The 24,876-nt window shown below is 40.1% G+C and overlaps 1 protein-coding gene across 1 annotated transcript; it reads left to right on the top strand.

The window, feature by feature from the left end:
* The first annotated feature begins 314 nt into the window (after positions 1–314).
* LOC127375548 (anthrax toxin receptor 1) lies at positions 315–23,413 on the top strand. Its single transcript, XM_051421497.1, has 18 exons — positions 315–852; positions 3,481–3,552; positions 3,655–3,726; positions 4,316–4,397; positions 4,595–4,628; positions 5,133–5,212; positions 5,883–5,951; positions 6,093–6,173; positions 7,084–7,144; positions 7,865–7,963; positions 11,132–11,201; positions 11,308–11,386; positions 11,743–11,838; positions 13,390–13,431; positions 14,395–14,490; positions 14,812–14,979; positions 15,810–15,890; positions 21,481–23,413. Exons 1-18 carry the CDS (start codon positions 671–673, stop codon positions 21,892–21,894), a joined length of 1,878 nt encoding a protein of 625 aa, XP_051277457.1. The 5' UTR covers positions 315–670; the 3' UTR covers positions 21,895–23,413.
* Positions 23,414–24,876: the final 1,463 nt, after the last annotated feature.

The raw sequence follows: 24,876 nt of genomic DNA on the forward strand, positions 1-24,876 counted from the left end.
TTGCTCCAAAAACTGAACATGAGGTAGTATTTATAGCAGTGGCAGATTTGTACAATTCAGTCCACAGTATTAGAGGTCACTGAGTTTAGATTCATACATGTTCAGTGGCAAAGCAGCCACTGGCTTATCACCACCAGGTGGCGGGACAACCCAGCTGATTCTGGTGTTTCCACTGCATTGTCTTCATCACTGTCTTCCTCTCCAGAGAGAGAGAGAGAGAGAGAGAGAGAGAGAGAGAGAGAGAGAGAGAGAGAGAGAGAGAGAGAGAGAGAGAGAGAGAGAGAGAGAGAGAGAGAGAGACTTGAAAATACAAGAAGAGTTTTGCAAAGAGTTAGACAACCAGGGTCTGAGGATCTCTCTGTTGCATGGCCTTGTCATTAACAAAAAGCAGCCAGAGTGGGAGGTTGTGGAGCTTTTCTCATCCTTGTGCAGACCCATTGATGAGAGGGTCCCAACAACAGTGAGACCCACAACACTCATGCTTTCTCTCTCCCCTCCACTCCGACCTTTGAGTTACACCTACTGCCTTCCTTTGGATTATTGCTCTTTTTCAGTGCTGAAGGCGCCCGTGGAGGACTGAAAGAAGAATCTGCAAGGAGGATTAACCCTGCAGCAATTTTTTTAAACTTTAACTTTTTTGAAGTTGGTTTTATTCATCATCACCATCTGTATGAGATTTTCTTCAGCTGGAATAATGCCTTCGTGGTGGAGTAGAAGCTCCTGGTTTCCTGTGGTGTTTGGTGCTGCGCTGGTTGTTCTTACTGCTGGCAATGCTGGACCGAACCAGGACAGGAGGCAGGCTGGGTCCTCCTCATGCTTTGGAGGCTTTGATCTTTACTTTGTTTTGGACAAGTGAGTTACCTGGCACACATTACCTGACACATTCAGAGGGGATGGATGAATAGGATGGTTTATGTTATCAAGTGAAAGTTATTCAGGTTAAAGTCTACGAGAAATATAGAAACAACATATTATTTTTGAATTAGAATTGACTTTTGCATTTAACTCCAAGTTCAACTTGACTTGAATATTTCACTTGTCTCTGCTGAGAGCCTTAAAAATGTATATGTCATGGTGAAATACTCTGTGCATTATTATAAATGCATAGTAATGCATAAAGTAAATATGCATTAGTTTATGTTGTACCTGTGCTTCTCCCACCACTGTCTGCCAAAATGTTTTCATGATGTCATCCCCATTTCTGTTATCATTACGCCCCCTTGTGTCATGTCATGCTGAGAAATTGATGGCTGCACTGATGATGCATTGCTCTGATAGGCCTCGTTCTACATTTCAGCTTGGCATTTGTCTACAGCTGGTAATGATTAGTGGTGTGTTAGGTGTTCCCCCATTCATCAGTCTGCTGCAGGCTGCAAAGACTATACGCAATATAGCTTACTGTTGTGTTTGGTGTTCTTCTAAGTGCATACATTACCTGTTAGATTTCCTCATCCTCTTGGAGTTCTAACGCACTCAGTGTATCTAGGACACAGGATGTTTGGACCTCCTGCAAAATCTTTTGGATACATTGGTCTTGATTTAGAAACGCTTCCTATGTTTATCTAACCTGGTTTTGGGTGATCTCTGTTTTCTTTCAGTCATGCAACATGGGCACAAGAACAAAGTCAGTCAGTAACTTTTTGATGAGACATTATTTAGTTCCTTTAATTTCTTACAATTTTTGCAGTTATTTGGAGGATACATGTGATGCATTACCATGCTCTACAAATTTAGCAAGGTATTAAGCAATCTCATTAGCAAAGCCAGTCAAATGAAAACGGGTCAGTGTCGCACACGAGCTGTGTTTACCAGTGTTTAACTGGGACTTGAAGACAAAGCACTTTATCTTGTAGATAATATGCTCACAGTTCCTCTGGCACTGACAATTAACTTACCCAGACTGTTGCCTTTGGACTGTAACAGAGTACTTACCTGACAATATGTTTTGCAGAGCTGTCTTAAAACTACTTGTTTTATTACTTTTTTTAACCACAAACCAAAATGTTTGCCAACTAGGTAAACAACAAATATATTTTTCAACTTATCATTTTTCTTATCTGGAAGACGGGATTGGAGGATTGCAGTCTGCCATCTCCCTCTCTCTGTAGCTCCAGAGATGGTGATGCATTTTCCAGTTGTCCTACAGTACACAGTCCACCACACAGTACAGTGCCAACTCCAGGCACACTGATGTTGCTCTGAGGGGAAATTAGGCAATAGTGTGTAATAGAGAGTATTTGTTAACGTGAGCCATGTTTTAACGACACAGATTTATATTACATGTGTGACGTGACAGAATTTATGGTCGGGCATCAATTCACTGCATTAGCTGTTCCTTTTCTTTTCTCCAGGTGGGATTGTAGCTGGCTCTGCTGCCTTTTAACAGGGATGTCCTCCACTTGCCCTTACTGTCCTCTTGCAGTATCGCTCTGATCTCTCTTCTCCTCACTTCTGTGTGTCTGCTCTGCCCTTTCTCCATTACGACCAGATGTTCCAATGTTTCAGCCTGTTGGCTAGGCTGTTTGTGCTGGGACTTGTGTCATGGTAACAATGGAAAAATAGGTGTTTTGAGAAATGATGCAGGGGAGTGCAGGGTTATAAAAACAGTTTAAATGAAAGACATTTTGATAAGCATCAACGATGATCCATGCAAGCTCGCAAACTGTTCTTTATTAATCAGATACAACTGTGTATCTACAGATAATTAGATTAGATGACTCTACTGAAAAGCTTCTCTCCTCCTAATTCTTTAATCCCTTTATCTTTATTTCCAAACAACAACAGAGTAGGATACAGGTGACTTTGTGGCTGTTGCTATACAATCCAATAAACATCAAGTAAAAATGTGCACCAGCCCAGTTTGGAGTTCATTAGCAAAGAGGAAACATAGTTCAAGATGTTTAACATCCACACTGACCTAGTTCTGATCATAGAGTTGGTTGGATGAAGGCTTAATGAGGGTACATTTAATTGAAGGTGCATTATAAAGATGTAAACACTAATCTGAGGAGTACAGCATCATTGTGTTCTCACCAGCAGTGCTTCCCAAAGCATTTACTCATGCAGAACTATTCTGCAGGCTCTCACTATTTCCCCTTTCCCATTAGAGATTATTCCGTGGAATGATTACTGACCTTCTGGTTGCATGGGTAAAGATTCAAAATGACTACTTGAGACACAAAACTACTACAAAGGCATGCAAAATGACAACAAAGAGATTCAAAAGGGCCACAAAGAGACCCAAAATGACTCTTTGTGGACATTTTGAACAACTACAAACAACTGCAAAGAAATACAAAACCACTACAAAGTGACATAAAGCAACTACAAAGAGATGCAAAACAAGAATGTATAAGAATGACTACTGTTCATACATCTTCATTGTTAATCTATGGACAGTTATAACTAAATCTTGGGGTTCAATAAGAACCACTGCTTGAAAAACACATCTGCACATTCATTTTGCTTTTCTCTTCTCAGATCTGGGAGTGTGCAGAATCACTGGAATGAAATCTACCACTTTGTTGAACATCTAGCTCATAAATTCATAAGGTAGAAAAAAAGAAAATCCTAATTATGTCATGAGGTGCGTGAGGAAAAACATGTAACATGAAATGATTAACAGAGAATATTTTTCTCTTCTGCTTGCCCCAGTCCACAGTTGCGGATGTCCTTCATTGTGTTTTCCACTGAGGGACGGATCTTGATGAGCCTGACAGAAGACAGGTGGGTGAAGATCCCCCTCAAAACTGCTTTTAATCCCTTGCTTTTCTATCATCCATCTAAAAGGAATGAGTGTAATACCAGATTTGGACGCAGGTCACACACAGTTATGATCCCTCTGAATTTTTTTATTACCAAGAAGAGATTCCAGACAGATACTTTCCTTCACTGTGATCTGTCTGTAGTGTCCTCGGTCTGGACAACTACTTCATGGTGTAGTTTTTGACACATTGTGGGAAGATTATGTGTCTTATCCTTCCTCAGCAGAGTGTCTCAGCAGCCACAAAATATTTTCACTTTTTCACTGCTTCCCTCATGTCTTATTCTGCAAAGGGCTCATTTCCGGTTTATCTGCGTGACAATTTCTCAAGCCAATACACGCCAATACTGTTTCAATTTATTCATCTGTTACACATTGCTAATATTTTCTACAAATGCTGCCCTTATGGAAACTATTATCCTGTTACCACGCCTCACGGTGTCTGGCTTTAGTCAAAAGTGTGTTCACAAATGAATCTGACAAAATAAATATTTTAAGTTAGATCTGATTATCAACAATGTGGATTACCTCGTCATCTGTATGTCTGCTCAGGGAACGCATTCGCAAAGGTCTGGAGGAGCTCCACGGGGTACTTCCTGGGGGAGACACCTTCATGCATGAGGGCATCCTGAGGGTGAGCAGTCTCAGTGCAGTGCATGTCCAACCCCAAGATGGCATCTGCTTTATCTCTGCTCTGTCTCCAAAACAAACACCACACAGTCAAGAAAAGCTAAATGGCTATTGTGTTAAAGCATGGAGGAGTTCCTTTATACACTGCTTGCTACCAGATAGACAGTCTACTGATTCAACCCATCTTATCTTTTTTCACAGGCCAGTGAGCAGATATACTATGGAAACACTGAAGGTGTGTATAAATTTCCTTATGCAGTAAAAATGTCTTAATGTAGGGTAAGCCAAATTTTACTTTTTTCCCAAGATACCTGTGGTTAGGTTTGGGGGGGCAAAACTATAAAATGTTTCTGCTCTGTTTTACCGCTTCATGATTCAAATTATATAACCTACTCACAGCAAATATGTTACCATGAATGCAGGTTTTGGAATTGACTTAACATCACATATGTCAGAAGTGACATAAACTTAATTGTGTCAAAGCTCCAGTGTGATAGGATTCAGTGGCATCTATAGATCCTTCTAATTGCAACAAACTGGCCTTTTAAGTTAGATTTGCGCTTTGATTTGGAATTACTTGGAATTAAAATTAGAGCTATCAGTAAAGCGATTTGATTTAGCCTTGCTACAAAATGGCAGTAATCTAAATAATGGTGCATGGTTATTTGCAATGGATGGAGGAGTGAGAGTAAGAGTGTGAAATTACAGCAGAGGTTGAACAAATTCTTTCTGTCGGCAGGTTATCGCACTGCCAGTGTCATTATAGCTTTGACAGACGGAGAGCTGCACGAGGATCTCTTCTACTATGCTGAGAGAGAGGTAAGAGAGATAAAAAGAGGTTAAATGGGTCACACAAATTATAACCAGATGAAACATATGACTGAGCATGATCAGATCAAACATGGAACCCCTATACATCACCACTTTGATCCTCTTCCTCTGTCTGGAAAAATGGGGTCAGAACGTCTGTCAGATTTATACATCCGAGCCCAGTCAGTCTCTTCACATCTGCGCTGGGATCTAATGATTTATTTGCTCCTCAGAACATTTAGTCACTACAGGTAGAGGCGTGCAAAAGCCTGAGGCTTTAATCAGCTTTGAGTGGCCTCAGACACACGTTGACGGCAGGGATGAAGTGGGGCTGACGTTCACAGAAGCTGGAAATATTTCTCTTGACAGCTGTGAGTTGTCATTTAGTGTCAACACCAAAATCCACAGGCATTATTACTTGGAAATTAAGTGTTTGGCTTGTGTGTTCAATTTAGCGATGGCATCGATTAGGCATCTTTTCGACATTTATATTGTTATATGATGTCTGAATAATGTTATTCACTTGGAAAATGGTGTTGCCCAATTTCTTGTAAAATCTTTTTAGAGGCTGTACAAACAAGACAGTGTTTTGGATGATGTTATGAAGTGCAGCGATGTAATTGAATCCAGGTGCTGAGCTTCTTCCTGTTTTTGCTGTGAATCTGTGCATACCTGACAGGCCAATCGCTCCCGAAGTCTGGGTGCCTCAGTTTACTGCGTGGGGGTGAAGGACTTCAATGAGACACAGGTGCCTATTTTTCACTAAGTTTCAGTCTTTACCTTAATGTCTCATGTCAATGTCTAAGCTTCAGAGAGTGAAATGGTAGTAAGATTGTGAATAAATATGTGTGCAGTTACTTGTGATAGTAATAACTTGTTTCCTCTCTAGCTGGCAAAGATTGCTGATAGTAAGGACCACGTCTTCCCTGTGAATGATGGATTTGAGGCCTTGCAGGGGGTCATTGACTCGGTAAGCATTTCAGTTCTGCCTACAAACGTGTTCAGATATCACCAATACTACCGCTGAGGACTGAACATGATACTTTCAGTAATGTGTCTAAGAGGTCCACAGGAAATCATCTTGCTTTAATGGACTTCATGTAATCTCTCCCATCACATCTTCTTTAATCCATCGACACGCTGATGAAATAGCACACAGGAAACAGGGGAAAACAGGTTTAAAGCACGCTAAGTTATTCCATCCATGGAGCCTGGCCAGTGACAGAATTCCAGGAAAACCTGCCACAACTGTGACTTTCCTGCTTTTGATCATCACAGCTGACATCTGGCCAAACATGATCGAAGTGTGTGCCGTATCCCTTAAGAACCACCTCATGGGTGTTGATTTCATTTTTTGTATTTTCTAACTCGATGAATGAAAAATTAATGTTTGTCGTGAAGGGTCACTGGGATACAAGGTTTGTCGAGTAGAGTTAAAGGTCAGGCAGCTGACTGTCATCTGGAGCAGATTAATAGTGAACCGAAATCTGTTGCTCCTTATTCTTATGAGTGGGGCAGTAGGCCATGAATCAGTCTCCTTCGTCTTTAGGGTTTCAGTTGATATGTTCCTGGGGAGCAGCAGGTACAGATACATCTGCAGAACACAGACAGAGACTAAAGGCAAAAAGGTTAATTAATTGGCACATAAAAGTCATTGGCTGTGGCTAAAACTAGTCTAAAAAAGAAGAGAAGAGATTACCATTGTATCATTGCATTGTGCCAGATAACAGCACTACAATATTGTCCTCAAATAGTAATACTAATGGTAAAATGATTGTGGTTGGTGAGTAGTTTGAGAATGCTCCAACATTTGATATTTGCTGGCTGGGTGCTGAAAAGTGTTGATCAGCTTTGCAATGCCTTCCTGTTCATCTCCTCAGATCCTGAAGAAGTCCTGTATCGAGATCCTGGCAGCAGAGCCCTCTAGTATCTGTGCAGGAGGTAAGACAAGGAAGATTTACCTCCCATTCATCCTCATCAGGTGACTTCATTAATGAAATCAGACTAAAAATTTATAATTTTATTTTTTTATAACAAATTGGGCTTGCACATTTGATGAGGATGATTATCCTACATACAGTAGTGTGTCTTATAAGCAAACTGTTACAAAGTCCCCATAACAGAAATTACAATAGACCAATTTGGAAGAATAATGCTACATAATTTCAATCATAGATATAGAGAAGATGAAAATCAATTGTATTTAACCATGTTTTACGCATCATTTTCTGTAGCAGACTTCTAAAACATGTCATAGGTTCAAAATCCAGTTTATAAGCAGTTCTCATAACAGGAGGAAAAGTCATGAATCAATTTGATACAACAATATTAAATGATAAAAGCTGTTAAAGAACAAACAGGATATTAGGGTTAATAATGACATTATACCAACTGCAGCTACAGTATTTTGACAAAAATTAGTAATTGTGATTGTGAGACCTTTTTTTTGTGGCATATTTCCAACAACAAAATCACTAAAGGCGTTTCAAGGCATTTTTGAAACACTATGACGAGTCAACAGTGGTTGTTGACATGATATACCAACACGATGAGACGTTTGGGTGTTACTTTCTTACTTTAGTTTTTTACATAAATCTAATTCATGGTAAATCTATTTTAAATTCTTGAGGTGACGTTTGTGTCTCTCTTCTCCTCAATCAGAGACCTTCCAAGTGGTGGTGAGAGGAAATGGATTCCTCCACGCCCGCAATGTCGATAAGGTCCTGTGCAGCTTCCGCATCAATGACACCGTTACTAAGAGTGAGTGAAACATCACAGAGCATCTCCTCACTGTCTCAGATTAACTGCATGCAGTGTTTCATCACACATGAGAGTACACATTGACACAGAGCATCAAAGCTGATTGCTCGGTTAATTTACAATAAACACAGCCGGAATACACAGATGAGTGAGCAGGTCATTGTAAAATACATCTAAATTCCCAAAAGTCAAACACAAAGTCCAGCCGCACAGCTGGAGTCCTCTGTGATCAAACAAGGAGTCATGCTGGTGTTACTGGTATCATGGCTTTTTGTTTTAAATAACACATTGGGTAACTTTACAGCCTGGAAAGGAACCAGAAACAAGAGATAAAGGAGAACGAGTACCACACACGAGGCAGAAGGTGGAAAAAGGCCTTAAGGATACAACTAGTTTCCCCACGGTCGTTACTGGTGGCTTACTGTAAAACCACTTCCTAACAGGCATGACACGATAGCTGCAGGAGCTGCTGGTCTAATTACAAAGCAAGATATTCACCAGAACTGAAGCATAAACAAAAGATCTACTCCTCTGAGGGAGAAGTGGCTGTTTCTGTTTCTTTTTAGCTCATGTCAGTCTCCATGTCTCAGTCAGTCAGCTGCAGATCATCATCTTCCCTATACTCTCTCTTTATAGGAATAGGAATGTATTATGGGAACATTTCCTGCCGTCAACTCTCTTTGAAGTTAGTTAGTTAGTTAGTTAGTTAGTTCTAAGTGGTCAGTCTTGGAGTTTAGTGCCATGTTGCATGATGGTTAACTATATTTGCTATATATGCTTTCTCATGTATGTGCTGTACATAGCATGCATTATAGCACACATGCAGTACTTATTAGCTATCCCGAGAGACTTCACTTTAATGGTGGTTGCTTTGGTGATGTCATCAACATCATGCTCTTTAATCCAATTCTTCCAAGGAAGTAAAAAACTATTAATCAAACGTTAATTCCTCAGATTCATAATTGTTTCTGCGTCAAACAACATCCGACTTCCTGCAGACAAACAGCGAACATGGAAACAATTTGAGTAAAATGATCTCCTTATGTCAATCCCAATATACTTATATACTCCAGATACATCCACCTCACTAGATTGTTTACACACAATCCTCTGGAACTTGTTTACCTCACATCAGGGGTTAACTTTAAATGAAAATAATGAGGCCAGGGTTAGCTTGCTCGAAGATGAATATGTGATTGGCTATAAGGAAAACCATTTCTCTTCTCTTGAATACATCTTGCCCTCAGCGACTGCCCCGCTCCAGCCCTCTGCATTCTTTGCAAATATGGTGAAATTGTATAAAGGAAACCAGCAATATGTACCTGCATGTGTTGAGCAGATGAATCGATGTTTGAGTTTGTGTCTCCAGGAAAAAGTAGCAGCAAATACAGTCAGACAGGCTGGGATTTGGCAGAGCCTGAGCTAACCATTGTTCCGGTGACAGATGTTGCAACTTTGGAGCCATCAATGGCAATCCAATATTGAACTGTGTGAATGATGGGAAACAAGACTTTAAAGAAATGTTTCAACATTTTGGGAATTATTTGCTTTCTTGCCGAGAGTAAGATGGGAAGATTGACACCACTCTATTGAAGCTACAGCCAGCAGCTGGTTAGCTTAGCTTAGCATAAAGACTGAAACCAAGGAAAACAGCTTGAATAGCTGTTTCCAATGGTAACTTAATCTCCCTACAACTCGAAAGCTCACTAATTAACACGTTATATGTAATTTGTTTAATCCGTACAACAACTAAACTCCTCTCACGGTGATGACAACACTCCAGGAAATAGTCTGGTATATAAAAATGTTGTACAGATTAAAGAAATGTACCGAAATATTCACATTGTTTTTCATCTGTGAAATTTTTTCACTTGCCTTTCAGGGCTTCTGTGCAGCAGGTTGTAACATGAGAATTATTATTGTCTTTATGCTTTCCTAAGCTCTCCAGGTTGTAGCTTCATATTTACAGAGGTATTGAAAGTGAATTAGTGTATTTTCCAGATACTTGAATTATTCCTTCATATACAATTTTAGCTAAATATGATAAATTCAAGTACTTCATGTAAATTAATTCAACAACTCAAACATGCTGCTGTGTCCCAATAGTCTACTGAAATTGACCTTACTGACAGTCAGTCCCAATAAGTAGTCTCTCAAAGATTGTACTTCTACCATCATCTTAAGCAATAATTCCAAATAATTTACTGGTTAAAGTTAAAGTCTGGGCACTTGTCGGCACCGCACAGTAAAACATGACCTCTCTCGGTGCTTGGGGAGTAAACAATCCAATAAAACATCATGACATGAACTCAGGATGTTTGCCAGCATCTTTATCCTCGGGGGATTTAAACAGTGGAAACCTGCAGAATCAGGTCCCGTCAGCGCTTTACTGGACTTTGCTGTAATTTGTCATTTATAAGGCTCTCAGTCCTTTTCGTCTTGCTTTAATAGTGTAAGGCCAATCTGAGTGCAAGGTGTGGTGCGGAGATGAACTCTGAGCAGGATCATATCTGGGCCAGTTTGTATTGGCGCCGAGCTGTTTTTGGCAGAGCTGCTCCCCCCCTCCCCTCCACCCTGCATGGTTTTCTAGAGAGGAGCAGCCGCGACCCATGCGGCTGCTTGTGTTGATTTCCTCAGTTCTGGGGTATGCACTCCCCCTGCCAGGATAAACAGACAGGCTTGGGCGACGATGCTCATTGGAGCCACTTTCCTAAAAGCCAGCTGGACAAGGAGAGGACCTAGATTTGCCTGAAAAACAAAAGCTGTGCTGAAATAGTGGTGTTTCTGAGAGGGATACAGATGTCTTCATACAGTAGACAACAAAGCACTTGTTTTGAGGAATCGCTCCTCTCAGACAGTTTGTTAATCCAGTTGCAGTGAAAGATGTGACATCATTTAACTTCTGTGAACATGTGCATAGTTTCCCCTCCCTTACTGAATTAAAATGCAGTCAAGCAGCGTTATTCAGCCAATGAACTAATCTCACTGTAATCAGGCTGAACAATGACATAATTTAAAAGGTGATTAAGGTCATGGTTTATGGGTAAAACCTCCTGGTTCAGGAGCTTTATGTAACAGTGAATGCTACTGACTGTTACCACGAGACAAGACTGGAATGTTTGGCTGATTCTCTGTTTTTCATGACCCTCTTTTCCTCTTCTTCTCTAGTGGTGAAGCCTTTGATTGTGGAAGATACATATCTTCTCTGCCCTGCACCAATACTTCAAGATGAGGGGATGTAAGTCCTGTAATTTATTTCAATAAATGTGAGGTTTCATATGACACCATCTACTCTAAGGCACTGCATGAATGACAGCCGAGATATTTTTCTTTTTCCTTTCCAGGGCAGCAAACCTTTATGTTAGTATGAACGAAGGTCTTAGTTTCATCTCCAGTTCAGTCACCATTACTACTGTGGGCTGTGTGAGTATAATATAAGCATTTGGCTTCAAAGCTGTATTATTTTGGGTAATGGTGCTTTTCAACTGCAAAAAACAACAACAAAAAAACAGGCTAGCACTAACAAGAGATAACTAACCAGTACAATTAATACAAACAGTGCAAAACAATCTTAAGAAGATGTCTAAATGATGGATGCAGATTAATTAAAGTATTTCAGCATCAGCAGAATCACAGTCCTTAAGTAGTGATTCCATGGAAGATAAAACCAATAGAGCCTCTTTACAGCACAACGCATTAAGCCTAGAGAAGTGGTTTACATCTTTTTATTGCTCTGCACATTCAGGCAGTGTGTGTTGACGTGTCTGTCTCTGTCACAGTCTGATGGGACCATCCTGGCCATAGCTCTTCTCATCCTGATGCTGCTCCTGGTCTTGGCTCTCCTCTGGTGGTTCTGGCCTCTCTGCTGCACTGTGGTGAGTTTTTTGGGAAACACTACAATACTACAATAATAACATACACACATGCTGCTTTACAGATAGGTTCTTGTCTACTATTTTCAAATTACAGATGGCTTTAAACACTTTTGGAATGCACTGATATTGCTTGCAGACTATAAGACAGAGAGAAATGTCTTTTCCAGGTCTGTCTCATCTGGTTAACGCCCCCTAAGGAATCTCATTAACCTAAACAACATTCCCATGGTGAAAAGGTTAGGGTCTATGAGGCAATACGAGCGTTTGGCCCTTTTGGATCCCTGCAGCTGAATTTAGTCCTCAACCAGAAGAGGTCAAGGCCACCAGGTGAACGCGTGTTGAAGTAATTATGCGGCTGTTGAAATAATTAGCGTTTCCAGAGGTCACAGAAAGTGACCTCCGAGTCTCACCTCTTAGTATATTCACTGGAAGACCTAAACTGGTAATGCTTAACAATCTCTTCCATCAGTAATGGGGCTGAATCATTTGAATTCCAGCTAGTGGTGTGGAAACAAAAGCTCAAATAGGCTGTTTTTGGTTGAGAGTTTTAGAAGCAAGATAACTCACCAGGAATAAAAAACAAAGTATATTTACGACATTCATCTGCTCTGGATACAGCAACAAGAGGAAAAACATGTATGTGCCATTATTTAGGCAGTGGTCGAACTGCCAGCATCACAACATTTCAACAAACACTGCTGTTACCAGCCACTGGTAAAATCTGTATTTCTCCTTCCAAATGAAGAGTGCAGTGTCTCTTCAAAATCAACTCCAATGTTTCCAGCACTGGAAACAGGAGAGCTGAGAATTGCCAGAGAGAGATGTCAGCTTTTACAACATGGCTTTCTCTCCCTTTACTTTTTCTGTTCTTGTCCATTAAGTTGCAAATTCAAGTCTGTGCAGCGAGTGTGTTTAGGAAAGTGATGCTGGGTTACCATGGGGAATCGTTTTGTGTTCCAGGATTTGGAGAAGCAAGGAGGAAAATGACAAATACGAATCAGAATCACTTAATTTGCCAAGTGCATTTAATGTAGAAAGAAACTGTCTTTATTATGCTGGTGAAAAAACACCCTAACAGCTCATGTGGTGACATACATATGAGAAAAGATAGAAGGCACAAGACATAGGCTAAACTGTACACGCAGCTGTGCAACATACTCTGAAAATGAACTACATGGATAAAAAGTAATAATCAGATAAATAGGAGAAACAAAAGTATATAAATACTATAAACTTTTATGGATAACATTGCTTTATACAGAAAATAATACAGTATTTATGAGCCTGTTACTCTTCCCTTCTCTTAATCAACAACTTCAGGCCAAAAAATCTGGAGAGCAGATTTCTAGGTCAGTGCATTGCTCTTGTAAAATAGTAGAGAATTGCAGGAAAAAACAATTCCTCAACCATGTGTTGTTGTGTAACCATCTTGTTGCGCACGTTGCTGTGACATGCAGATTATATAAAAATCTATTCTGATACACGTTTGTGACTTTTGTTGCCACCTTCCCCCCTTTTCCTCTCATGCAATCTTTTTCTTCCCCCTCACAGATCATCCATGAGCCCCCACCGCCGCCTGTGGAGGAGAGTTCGGTAGGAGCTGCTCCAGATCTGTTTCTTATGGCTCAAAAAAAGAGAGCTTATTATTTAGAATTCAGACAACTGCCAGTGTTTAGGTTGTGTAATTGTTCAAGTTTATTTGGAGATTTTAAACCTCAATGACCATGCGGCTTCATTCACTCGCCTCCTGGCATAAAACTCTGATTTCACTCATTTAGTAATTCATCAAATGCAGTGTGGGTTAACGCCCTCTTAGAATAACAATGAAATCCTGACTTTTACTGTTTTTTTTCCCTTTCCTGTTTTAAAGAGGACAATTTTTGTTTTCAAGACTTCAGTTCATCTTTTTCAAATCACTTCCTCTGGGGTTCTTTTTGATCTTCATGGAATATGATGTTAAATTAAACTCACTAATAACATGATTTCACATAGATTTGATCAACAAATGTATGTTATTAAAATACACTGTGATGGCCCAAAATCACATTCCAATAACAGCAAACAAACATGCGACTGTGGGACACATCAGACAGCATTTATTTGCACCAATTAAACTGGAAATTAGGTTTAATTGGTGAATTTATTCCAAAAACTGTCTCCAATGACAACTGTGGCCTCAAAGACAACTTTCAGCCTTCATTTTGGCTTCCTCTGTCTGACATCCTGGTAGATTATGAGTCAGACAGGGTGTATTAAAGAGCTCAAACATCACAAGTTTTGGCCAGTGGGCTTTGTAATTTCCTCTGATCTGACAACCAGCACAGAGGGGACAAAATAACTGTTGGGTTTGGAATGGGGAGGGCAGATAGAGAGGTATTTACTTGCCTGGTAACCAGTAAGAGGGCAATTGCAGTAGCTCCTATGTGTTCATTTGGTATGAATACATTTATATAAAGACAGGGAAAGGTGAATTTACCCTTTTTTTGTCTCTTATCTCGTTATCCTGATTCATAAACAATCACAATAAACAACCTAACTACTGTTACTCTCCCACAGGATGATGAAGACTTTGAAGCCCCTAAGAAAAAATGGCCAACTGTAGATGCCTCCTACTACGGAGGAAGAGGAGTTGGGGGAATTAAAAGGATGGAGGTGAGATCAAAGAAATCTCGGTTTTGTTAATTAAGGGGCTTGAAAGCAATCTGCTAAGATATTACAGGCTTAAAGGTTGGGAAAAAGGCCTCTCTAACTAAGGACATTTGATTGATTTAAGACGATAACACTTCCAGAAAGTTCAAATAACAGTTAAGCTTTCAATCAAACTCACTTTAATTGCAACTACACTGAAGCATCTCTATGAATTTCAGGTCTGACAGATTCACTGTTTCCTGACCATCTTCCTCCTCATTTACCAATGATGTAAAACATTTAAGTTAGTGTGTGGCACCTTCTTAAAACTCTCCATACTATTAGGTTCGCTGGGGTGAAAAAGGCTCCACTGAAGAAGGAGCAAAGCTGGAAAAGGCCAAAAATGCCAAAGTGAAGATGCCTGAGCAGGAGTATATGCCGCCACCCATGCGAGTTCTCAACAACGGCATGCACAAACCCCCGGGGCCCCGAAAGTGGTACTCACCCATCAAGGTATCAAACAAAAGCAGGCAGGAGGAAACTGTCAGGGGAATGTGTTCGGTCTGCAGATGCTCTTTCAAGTCTCATTGTTGAATAGTCCGTGAACAGCTACAAATATAAAGGAATTATGAGTTTCGACTGTCCAACGTACAACATAAGAAGTGGTGGAGGATTTGTGAGTTATTTGTTCAACAAGTGTGTGAATATAGCTGAGCTTACATTTAATTAATAAAAGCATTCATGATTGTTAAATGGCTCTGCTGGGACAAATGCTTTCTTCAGCTGTTAGCATGTGTACAGCAAGAAACAACATCTGTTACAAATTACTCCATGTTAATCTGGCTAAGGATATGTAACTAATAGCATTATTAAAATGTTGTAGTGAAAGTAGCATGAGATGTGTTAAGGTAATAATGCTTAGGTGACTACTGGCACACAGTCCCTTCCTCCAGGGCCAGCATGGGGTTAAAGGAGTCATTCCGAAGCCTTCCCAGTCAGCAGGGGATTGCTAATAGAAACCAGACTCCTGTTGGACTGACCTCCAGGGAGCAGGGCTGCACAGCCAGCAGTTTTGTGAAGAAAAACAGCTGCATTTTCTGCCCTTATCCTCCAAGTATTTGCTGTTTAAAAAGTATGAAGAGTCAGTTCACAATAAACTGAAACCACTTCAGTTTGTCACTGTGAAGAGGCTGTAGGAATTGGATAATACTTACTAGTCATTTAATTGCACCTTGAGTTAGTGTGGAACAGAACCAGAAGTTTTTGACAGTTGTTTTTCCCTAAAGAATAAATGTAATTTAAGATTATTGTATTGGTTTTTGATTTCTTCTCTGTTTCCACAGAGCAAACTGGATGCATTGTGGGTGCTTTTAAGAAAAGGCTACGACCGTGTGTCTGTAATGAGACCTCACCCAGGTGACAAGGTAAGAATAACTCTTAATGCCACAGGTTGGCATTAAACCATTAATAAGACTGTATTTTACCGACTCACGTAATGCCTTGGCTGTGCGTTAGCGTTTGGCAAAAGAAGAATTTTTTTGTATCTGAAAATGTTGAGAAAATGAACCAGCTGTAAGCACTGAAGTGTGCGCAGAGAGACTCATGGGAAAACTTGCGGTGAGTTGGGATTTAGACTGCAGTGTTTGGCTACAGTACACTGCGATGTAAAGCCGTCTGGGGAAGTCATTATAAAAAGGCAAATGTAATTCCTCAAAGGCCAGCTGTAGTGGGGGGATAACAGTGTGATGACCTCTACTGTTGGCAGCTGACATGTAGTCTGAGACTGTGGGATCTACAAGTGTTGAAAAAATTAGGAAGTCAAGTCTGAGGGAAGTTTGTATATAATAATCCCTCGCCTGCATTCCCTCAGTAAGAAATGGTAATCTAAGAGCAGCCATTAGCCTCAAAGTTAGAGAAGATCTTCAGAAATGTAAAAGTATATCTAAAAGTATTTAGCATATTTTTTAGTCAAGGTTACTTTACTGTTTTATGTAATTTAAAGTATAATAAGCCAGCTTTTATTGTGAATGTACAATCCAGAGAGTGATGTCTGCTGTTAAAAACAAGCCTTTGTATATAGTCTGAAGAAGAGCTGGTCCTATTATTTTTATAGTTAGTTTAAGTTATATCTATATATATATACCATAGTATAATATATAGCTGAAATGGGAGGATGAAACAATGCTCATGTGGCCATGACTGGGGGATGTCATCATCGTCAAGTGCTGCTGTTTCAACCCAAAGGAACGCAAGTAGAGAAAGAATAACAGGGGCCCAGTTTCCAGCAAGAAAATGTGATGTATTTGAAACTTGCTGTGAAGATACCAACTACAGTATGTCCGGCTGATATGTGATATGATGCAACAAGCTGCCGTGCAATCAAACAGTGTTGACAGTGTCTGATGGTTCATTTTAAAGCGTTTTATTGGACCAGCTGACATCACATCTGACTAACAGAAAATCAGATATTATACAGCCACAGTGCTTAAACACAATTATACACATACACACTACACACATGGATTCTACAAATATAGTATTATGAAGTATCTGGAGTGAAAGCAGTCTCAAATTCAGCCTATAAAATCTGGAATTGAGAATCAGAACAGGATTCAATCTGCTGTCAGGACATTTTGGGTTTTATTGCAGTCCAAAAGGAATGCATTGAGGAAGTTGCAGAGTAATGCGACTAAAGACTGATTAAACTTTCCCCAACAAGCAGACACAGTTATTGACATTAAAAGTATAAAACAGACGGAGCTGAGTTTAAGATACATTATTAAGCTCTGTTATCCACTGCTTTTAGACAGCATAAAAGCCTTTACGTTCAGTTGATCTCTACAGCAGTAGGTACATTTGGATAGCGCTGTGAAGGCTTTATGCACACTTTAGAAATGGTCAGTCTTTGTAAATGATGAATGAATTAAATGTTTTTGAAAAAGCTTCTCTCTCACCAAAACTTGTGAAGAAAATATCTTGCATGATTTTGTAGATTTAACTACAGATGTGCATATGGATATTAATCCAAACCTCTTATATTTGCACATTATGGTGCCCAGACTTTTAGTCTCTCCACAACCCAAAATGTGCATCACACCTTACATTAGGCACCTTCTCATTAGCATAAGTAAAAATTATATAGCCCTTATTGGCTGTGAATAACTTCCTTAGATTTACAAAATATTATACAAAGGACTGAATACATCTTAGATTTAATCCTGTAGAGATATTGACGTAGATATTTGCTTTTGTGACCAAAAAAACGTCATTGTCCGTCGTGTGGAGATGGAAATTTGTCTTGTTGTGGCTCACACAGGTATACATAGAATACAATTTCACTTTCTAAAAATGGACACCAACAGCACACATTTATTAGTGAGAGGAAGATTATTAGTAACAATAAGTTTACTCACATAACACAAGCAAAAAAAGACACTGAAAAGCAGAGACAGGAAGAGGATTTCAGAAAAACACAACAGTTTTGGGAGGTGAAGGAAGAAAGAAAGAGAGCTCACAGGACAAAGATTAAAAAGAGAAGGACCTGAATGCCTGTGTCCTTTTAGTGTCGTAGTAGAGAAGTAGAGAAGGATGACGAGGCCATGGGAGGAAGAAAAGAAGACTTAAAAAAATACATTTTGAAGCCTCTACTGTGCAGTAAAAAATAAGTCTCTAGTTCAGTGTGAGAGAGGACTTCCTCAAGACTTACTCATTCTGGGAGGTGAAGGAGAAAGGGAGCGCTCACCAAGACGAAGATAACTTGAAAAAGGAGGACATGAGCATCTTAAATGAGATCTTGTTGAAAAAAAATGAACTCCTCCCAGAGGAGAACAAGTTTCCACAGGAGCTGTCCATAAATCCAATGGTCTTGAAGGCAGAGCAGGAGAGCTTGGAGCAGGACACAGAAAGGAGATGAGAAGGAGAACTGACCAGTCCAAGGAGCAGGAGGAGGAAAAGGCATGTCCCAAGCCCTACTTAATGAACTTCAGCATGTTCAATCAATGATTAATGAACATAAGAACGAGTCTGAGTCCCAGAAGGATGAGGATGAACTTGGATAGCTGAAGACAAATTAAGGTTGTCTTGTTCTGTGCAACAACAACCTCATCAGGAAGATGAGGTCAGAGAAAGAAATGGCAGACATCCTCAATGCAACTACTGGGGACTTAAAATACAGATTCAAGAGAGAGAGAGAGAGACGCACAGCAAGTTTAATTGATCAAATGAAAAACACCATGTGAATAAGAAGAGGGGCTTGAAGAGCAGGGAGGACATAGTAAACACAGCAAGGGGGCAAAATAGATGGAAACTCAGGGGTGAGATTGCACTAATTTTTCATTCAGCAAATGTAGTTTAAGAATATATACTTTGTACTAAATTGGCTACAACAAGCAAAAATTGTAAGATAACAAGTTGAGAATTTGGCTATGGCATCTTTTCAGAATGACCAAATGTTTATTTGTCAACCAGTCAGCAAGGCCAGTTTATCTTGCATCCAGGGTATGTGTAGTGCAGTTACATACTGAGGAAATGCACTGGCACTCTATGCTCAGTTTATGTAGAGGAGCAAGGGAAACTAATTGGAAACCTATTGGAAAGTAATCAGCTTTGAAGGGAAGCAATCTTTAATATGGAGTAGCTCACCTTACTGCACTCAGTCAAACAATGTCAGAAAGTTACATTACTTGCTTTTACCCCCCCCCCACAGTAACCAACCAGTGTTGGGGTAGTTACTGAAAAAAAGTAATCCATTACACATTACTAGTTACTTTAAAAAAAAGTAACTAGTACTTACTTTACTTTGTTACTCGTTGCTTAAAGTAATTAGTTACACTACTAGTTCAATTACTTTTGGATTACTCCATGACATCACCTGAGATGCACCATACTTTAATTGCCAATTAACACTATGAAATTAAAATAGATGCCTAAATCAGCATGAAGCAATCAGCATCTTCTCTTCAGCATCACTCTCGGTCTGATCTTTAGCAGCCACTAGCTTCCTGCTAGCATGTTGCGGCTGCAGGTGCTTGGTCGGGTTAGAGGTTGTGTTGGCAGCCCCGGGCACAGCTTACATTTCACAGTCAAATTTTTTTTCTTTTCTTTCTACAAGTTCGAAGTAGTGGCCGAATTTCCATCTCTCAAATGATGATGTTTCCATTCTGTTGCCTCTACTCTCCTTCCTCGTCTTCTTCATCTTTCGCTCGTGTTCTGCTCCTGCTCGAGTCACGTCCAAAACGTTTTTGATTCGTAACTGTAATGTATTTACTGACGTTATCAACAGTAATGTGTTACATTACTGCGTTACAGACAAATGTAATCTGATTACTTTGTAACTCGTTACCCCAACACTGCAGCTAACACACTGCTCTGTAATTACAAGTGAGGCCTCCACACTATAAAGCTCTTCATTAGTGCACTGGAAACAAAGCTCAGCTCTAGTATCCTTCATGGTTTGCAGTAAACAAGCTTGTTCTGGTTGCAATTAAGAGTCTCTTGTCAAAGCCTTGCTTTTATAACTTCCCCTAAATGAATGCAGTGGTGGGAGGGGAGGAAGACCAGTTGATCCTCCTGCCTGCATGAGAGAAACTCAAGTCAGGTTCCTGTAACGTGTCATATATTTCTGAACCTCCAAAGACTGGTGTGTTCTTAGTAATTAGTAAAGGGAATCAAACACAGGACACAGCAGGTTAAAAACTCAACATCACACATCTTAAAACACTTAACTATCACATATATTTTCTTCAGTACTGACTGGTTTTTAGGTTAGCTGTAGCTACGTTACAGTGCAGGACTCCAGGAGACATTAAGTTGATATTCACTGTCCCTCAGGCACTAAAGGAATAAAAATATAGGTTGAGTTTTCTCTGTTGTGTGACATGCAACATCTTGCCTGGTTTTATCTCAGAGGTCATTTCACCCCTGCTGGTAAATGAGAGGCACAGAGCAGCGCTGTCATCCTTTATCAGTCCACAGCAACTCCCTGATCCCCTCAGTGCAGCTGCTCCCGGGGTGTAAGCTTGTTTCTGGAATACGATAGTCTCTGTTGCATGACCTCACTTTGGTTTGGACCGGGATAGAGTGGTGGCAGGTTATTTTGTCAAGCTAAGTGGAGCATGCACATAATTGCCTATAACTGAAGCTGTGATTGAGAATTGCAGCATATGTAGAGGTTTGCTGGCTCATGTAGGTGTGTGTGGACAATAGGCATGGCTTCTATAAGTGAGAGTCATAGTACCATCTGCTGTAGTCATCAGTCCATTTGATTTGTTAGAGAAAGCAGCGAGGGACATTTTTATATCTTAGACTAATTCAGCTGTCACAGCGGGGAAGTTGTGCGTTTTGTCAAAGAAGTAAGACTTTAGAATAGAAAAGTCATTTTCCAAGCTCCAGACTATAAAACAAATGCGTTTAACCAAAGAGGCATAATGAGAAACAAACACAGCAGTTGAAAAATATTATATTCATTACATACAGTTGTCATACAGAACATTTCAGCTTTGGTCGCTGTTTTTAAGCCTCGTTTTGTACGTTTGGTACAAAAAAAGACGGTTGTCTATCGCTGCTATGATACTGACAAAGTGTAGTAAAGGTTTATCAGTAAAAGTATAAAATATAATAGGTCACAAATATATGATATTGTTGGTTAAATAACTAAAATGGAGTGTAAAAAGAATTTAACCTACTTTTTTTTAACCTCCCATCTACTGGTAAAAAAAGATGTATCCTTTTTTTTAAGGAACAAAATAAATGAAAACTAAATCCATTTAACTGATCTGTTTATTACTTTACTAGCTCATTTGTTGTCTGTGAAGTTTCAATGGATTTATCTAGCAAGCTGTTAGCATTCGCCTGTCAGATTAAAAACCTTTAGCTCAGCAGTATGCTGTACTGTATGTGGTTTCTGCTAACAATCCCACAATGCAGTGTGCTGCGTTTTATTATTACTATTATTACAGGTTGTTGTTTATCATCGCCATACATTCCTCTAAAATCTGGTCTGTTTTCAAATTTCAGGGCAAATGCATGAACTTCACCCGCATGAAATCTCCCCCTCTTCAGTACCCGCACTACCACCAACCATCTCCCATCTACAACCCTCCACCTGCGCCACAGGGGACCCTCCCACCGACTCCCAGCACCGCTCCATCATCTCCATCGTTCTCCTCTCTCACCCTTCCACCGCTGCCTCCAACCCCTCCTCCTACCTCCACCACTCCCTCCCCTCCCATCACACCTCCCCCTTACACGCCACCTCCCAACCGGGCCCTGCCTCCGACCACCCTGCACATACCCGCCCCACCAGCGCTGCCACCCACCCCTCCGCCCTCTGTCTCCCCGACCGGTTCCCTTCCTCCTCCTCCTCCACAGGGACCCCCTCCTGGACGAGCCCCTCCACCTGCCCGCCCACCCCCTCGCCCGGGCCTGTAGACCTCTGGCAGCAGACGGGAGAGTTTTAATTTAAAAAGGCATCTCAGAGTCCCTACAACAATCAGCACATGACCACCCTTGATTGTACCTGCAAGCGACATGTGAGTGCCTTGTGCCACGCTTGGTGGGCTGTGGCCTTTCTGCCTTGTGAAGTGGAGCAGTGAGGCCTTGTTTCCAGCTATTTGTCTACAGTGACTTTTGTACACATTTAGCCCAACAGTGCAATTGCTTGGATGCTTGAATTACACAGACATTCCCTACAAATGAGGTCACGCAGGCCCAGCTCAAAAACATTTGACTCCATGGTCCGTTGAGCTGCTTCAGGGCCTGTTGTCCCCTCCATGAGCTCATAAGATTGGATGAATCCTGACCATGCAGAGGAACAACAGCTTGTACTAATGCCTCTGTACATTGGCCACAGTCATGGTTCAAAATGACACTAAAATCTGTGTCTGTGTAACATTTCTATCCTTCCTGGTAAGAGATAAAAGACTCATATTGCAAATGTTCCACACACAGCAGATTTAGAAGAATCGGAAAATCCCTGATTTTGTACTCTTGAATGTTGAGCAATTGCATGCAATAATGTTTGAGTCAGCATTTTTTTTACTTTTTTATAACGTTTCTACCTTGTTTTATACAACATAAACACATTTTTTATTTGTACTTTTAGCGCTGAGTAGACCACATTTTCTGAGTTTTCTTTTTTTTTCATCATTGCTGATAAACACATGTACAGTAAGCATATTGAAACAGCGATGCAACGTATCAGAACTTTTGACTTCTATGCCGTATTAAACCAGCCTAATGTGAGTCATTACTGGCCTATTTTTTGTGCACATCAGAGTAAACAATAAATTGGGATTTAGACACCAAATTAGCCCCATTACTTCAACTGACCTGACCGAGATGACCAAGATGATATCCGGCTATCAATATGTGGACAGAAAATATGTCAGTCAGGGAAAAGCTTTGCACATCGTCTTACTCATCCGCCCACGGCCTCTAGCAATATGTGTAAACAATCATTTTGATATAACCATGTGTGTTCAGATATCTGTGTGTGTGCGTGTGTGTGTCAGAAAGACAGAGAGACTAACCTACTATATGTATTTGTGACAGCCAGTCCCACAGTGACCAGAGTCCGTATGCCAGTTTTATCAAATTATTTTTGCACAAGGTCCTTTCACAGCATGGGACATGATAAAAGAATTCTGTTTCAGGGGTCAAATAAAGTTCAGTGTAGTGTAAATAAATGGTTAATATGCAGCTGTTCTTTGATGGTGATCAGAGAAGTGTCTGCAGAATGCAGATTACAAGCTCATCTTCAATCAGAAAGGGTCTTTCACTCAAAGGGTCTCATGTAAATGTCATGGCATATCTGAAAAGACTGTATGTAACTTTCCACCAATACAGTATGTAGACATCTGTTTGTTTCATTCAAAATGAAATGATTTAAGTGTATTAAATTGAAATGTCTTTCTGTATTTTTCTTCAAATACAATTACTGACCTGTAAACCATTGTAATTTCCTTACTGACAATGTCACAGCCACTGAGCCACACTTTGCTCTCAGACTTGAATGAGTTTCCTCAAGTCACTTTTTAATCACACAGTGCTCCTCCTCTTCTGCGCCATGCCTTTTATTCTACAGCATGTTAAGATAAAACAATATTTTGTAACACTCTAACTGAAGGTACATTTATTTATTCTGTTAGAAAACTGACAATGGGATGATCGGGTTCACACAGTGGAGAGTGGCTGTTTGCAAAAAGCACAGAGGACCTCACTCACTCCCTATGATGGAAAAAAAAAAAGAGTATGCAGAGCATGGCTAACTAATTCCAGATGTTCATATGTTGCATTATGTCACATGCACGAATGGAGTGAGCTATCTTGGAAAATATTAGACACCATCTAATCCTCAGGAAATGTGGACAGGCTGCAGTAAAGGTGTGCCAGTGCCAAGTGGTCGTGACATAAATTGGGGACACAGGACGGGGTGAAATAATGAGCTGTGACTCTGATTAAGATTTTCTTTTGTCCTTTAAAGTTGACAGTAAGCAAGCACATTTTATATTAGGCTGTTTTCAGTGAGTTTTCCATGTCAGACAAGCTCAATGCAAGATGTCTTGAGTCTGTTGCCAGCTTTTGTTTCCACTCTGTCTAAACCACTACAGCACAGATGTCTATCATATACATATATAAACATTGCATCACACATTAGAACCATTACACAGACGTCTTGCTGTAGTGTTGCGCTGGCTGCTGTCTCCTTACGGATCATTTTTTTGGGAAGAATGTGGGTGGAGTTCTTCATAACTATGAACCCTAAACCTTCATTTAGAGACTGACTAGTTTATAGAAAGGATCTTCTCCATTGTCAGCACTAAGTGAGACCAGCTTCGTGTTAAACCAGCATTCACTCGTGTCTGGTCAACATAGAGCTTGTGTGGTAGATCAGATTATCAAAAGTCAGTTATGTGCGTTCTTTAGGTTGTGCAATGGCATTCTGTATTCAAATAGAAATCAATGTGCTTATCCATGTATTCAAATTATTGTCTTTATCAAACATCAACAACCTCAAGACAGAGGTATTATTGCAATCTCATGATGCTGTCGGTTTCACAGCACAAACAACATTTAATAAATACCAGTACTGTTAGCTGAAAGCTTAGTTGCATTAATTGAGCTGGTGATGTCAAAGAGTACACTACTTGTAAGAGTAAATAAACAACACCCGATATACTGTACCTCATATAAAAAGCTGCACTTCCTTAGAGGCTGTTAGACTGCTGTTCAAGGTAGATTTGATCAGCTAATTGAAAAAGTATCTTTAAGAGGTAGGATGCTCCGATATTTACTTTGGTAAATTATTTCTGTTTTTCTGTCAATAGATGAATGTATTTTTCATTAGTTGTCTCCAACTTTGTTAAGCTAATATAACATCAGATGTTATAATTCCTGACATGATAAGATGAC

The sequence above is a fragment of the Dicentrarchus labrax genome, unplaced genomic scaffold (genome assembly GCF_905237075.1).
Source record: "Dicentrarchus labrax unplaced genomic scaffold, dlabrax2021, whole genome shotgun sequence".
NCBI lineage: Eukaryota > Metazoa > Chordata > Actinopteri > Moronidae > Dicentrarchus > Dicentrarchus labrax.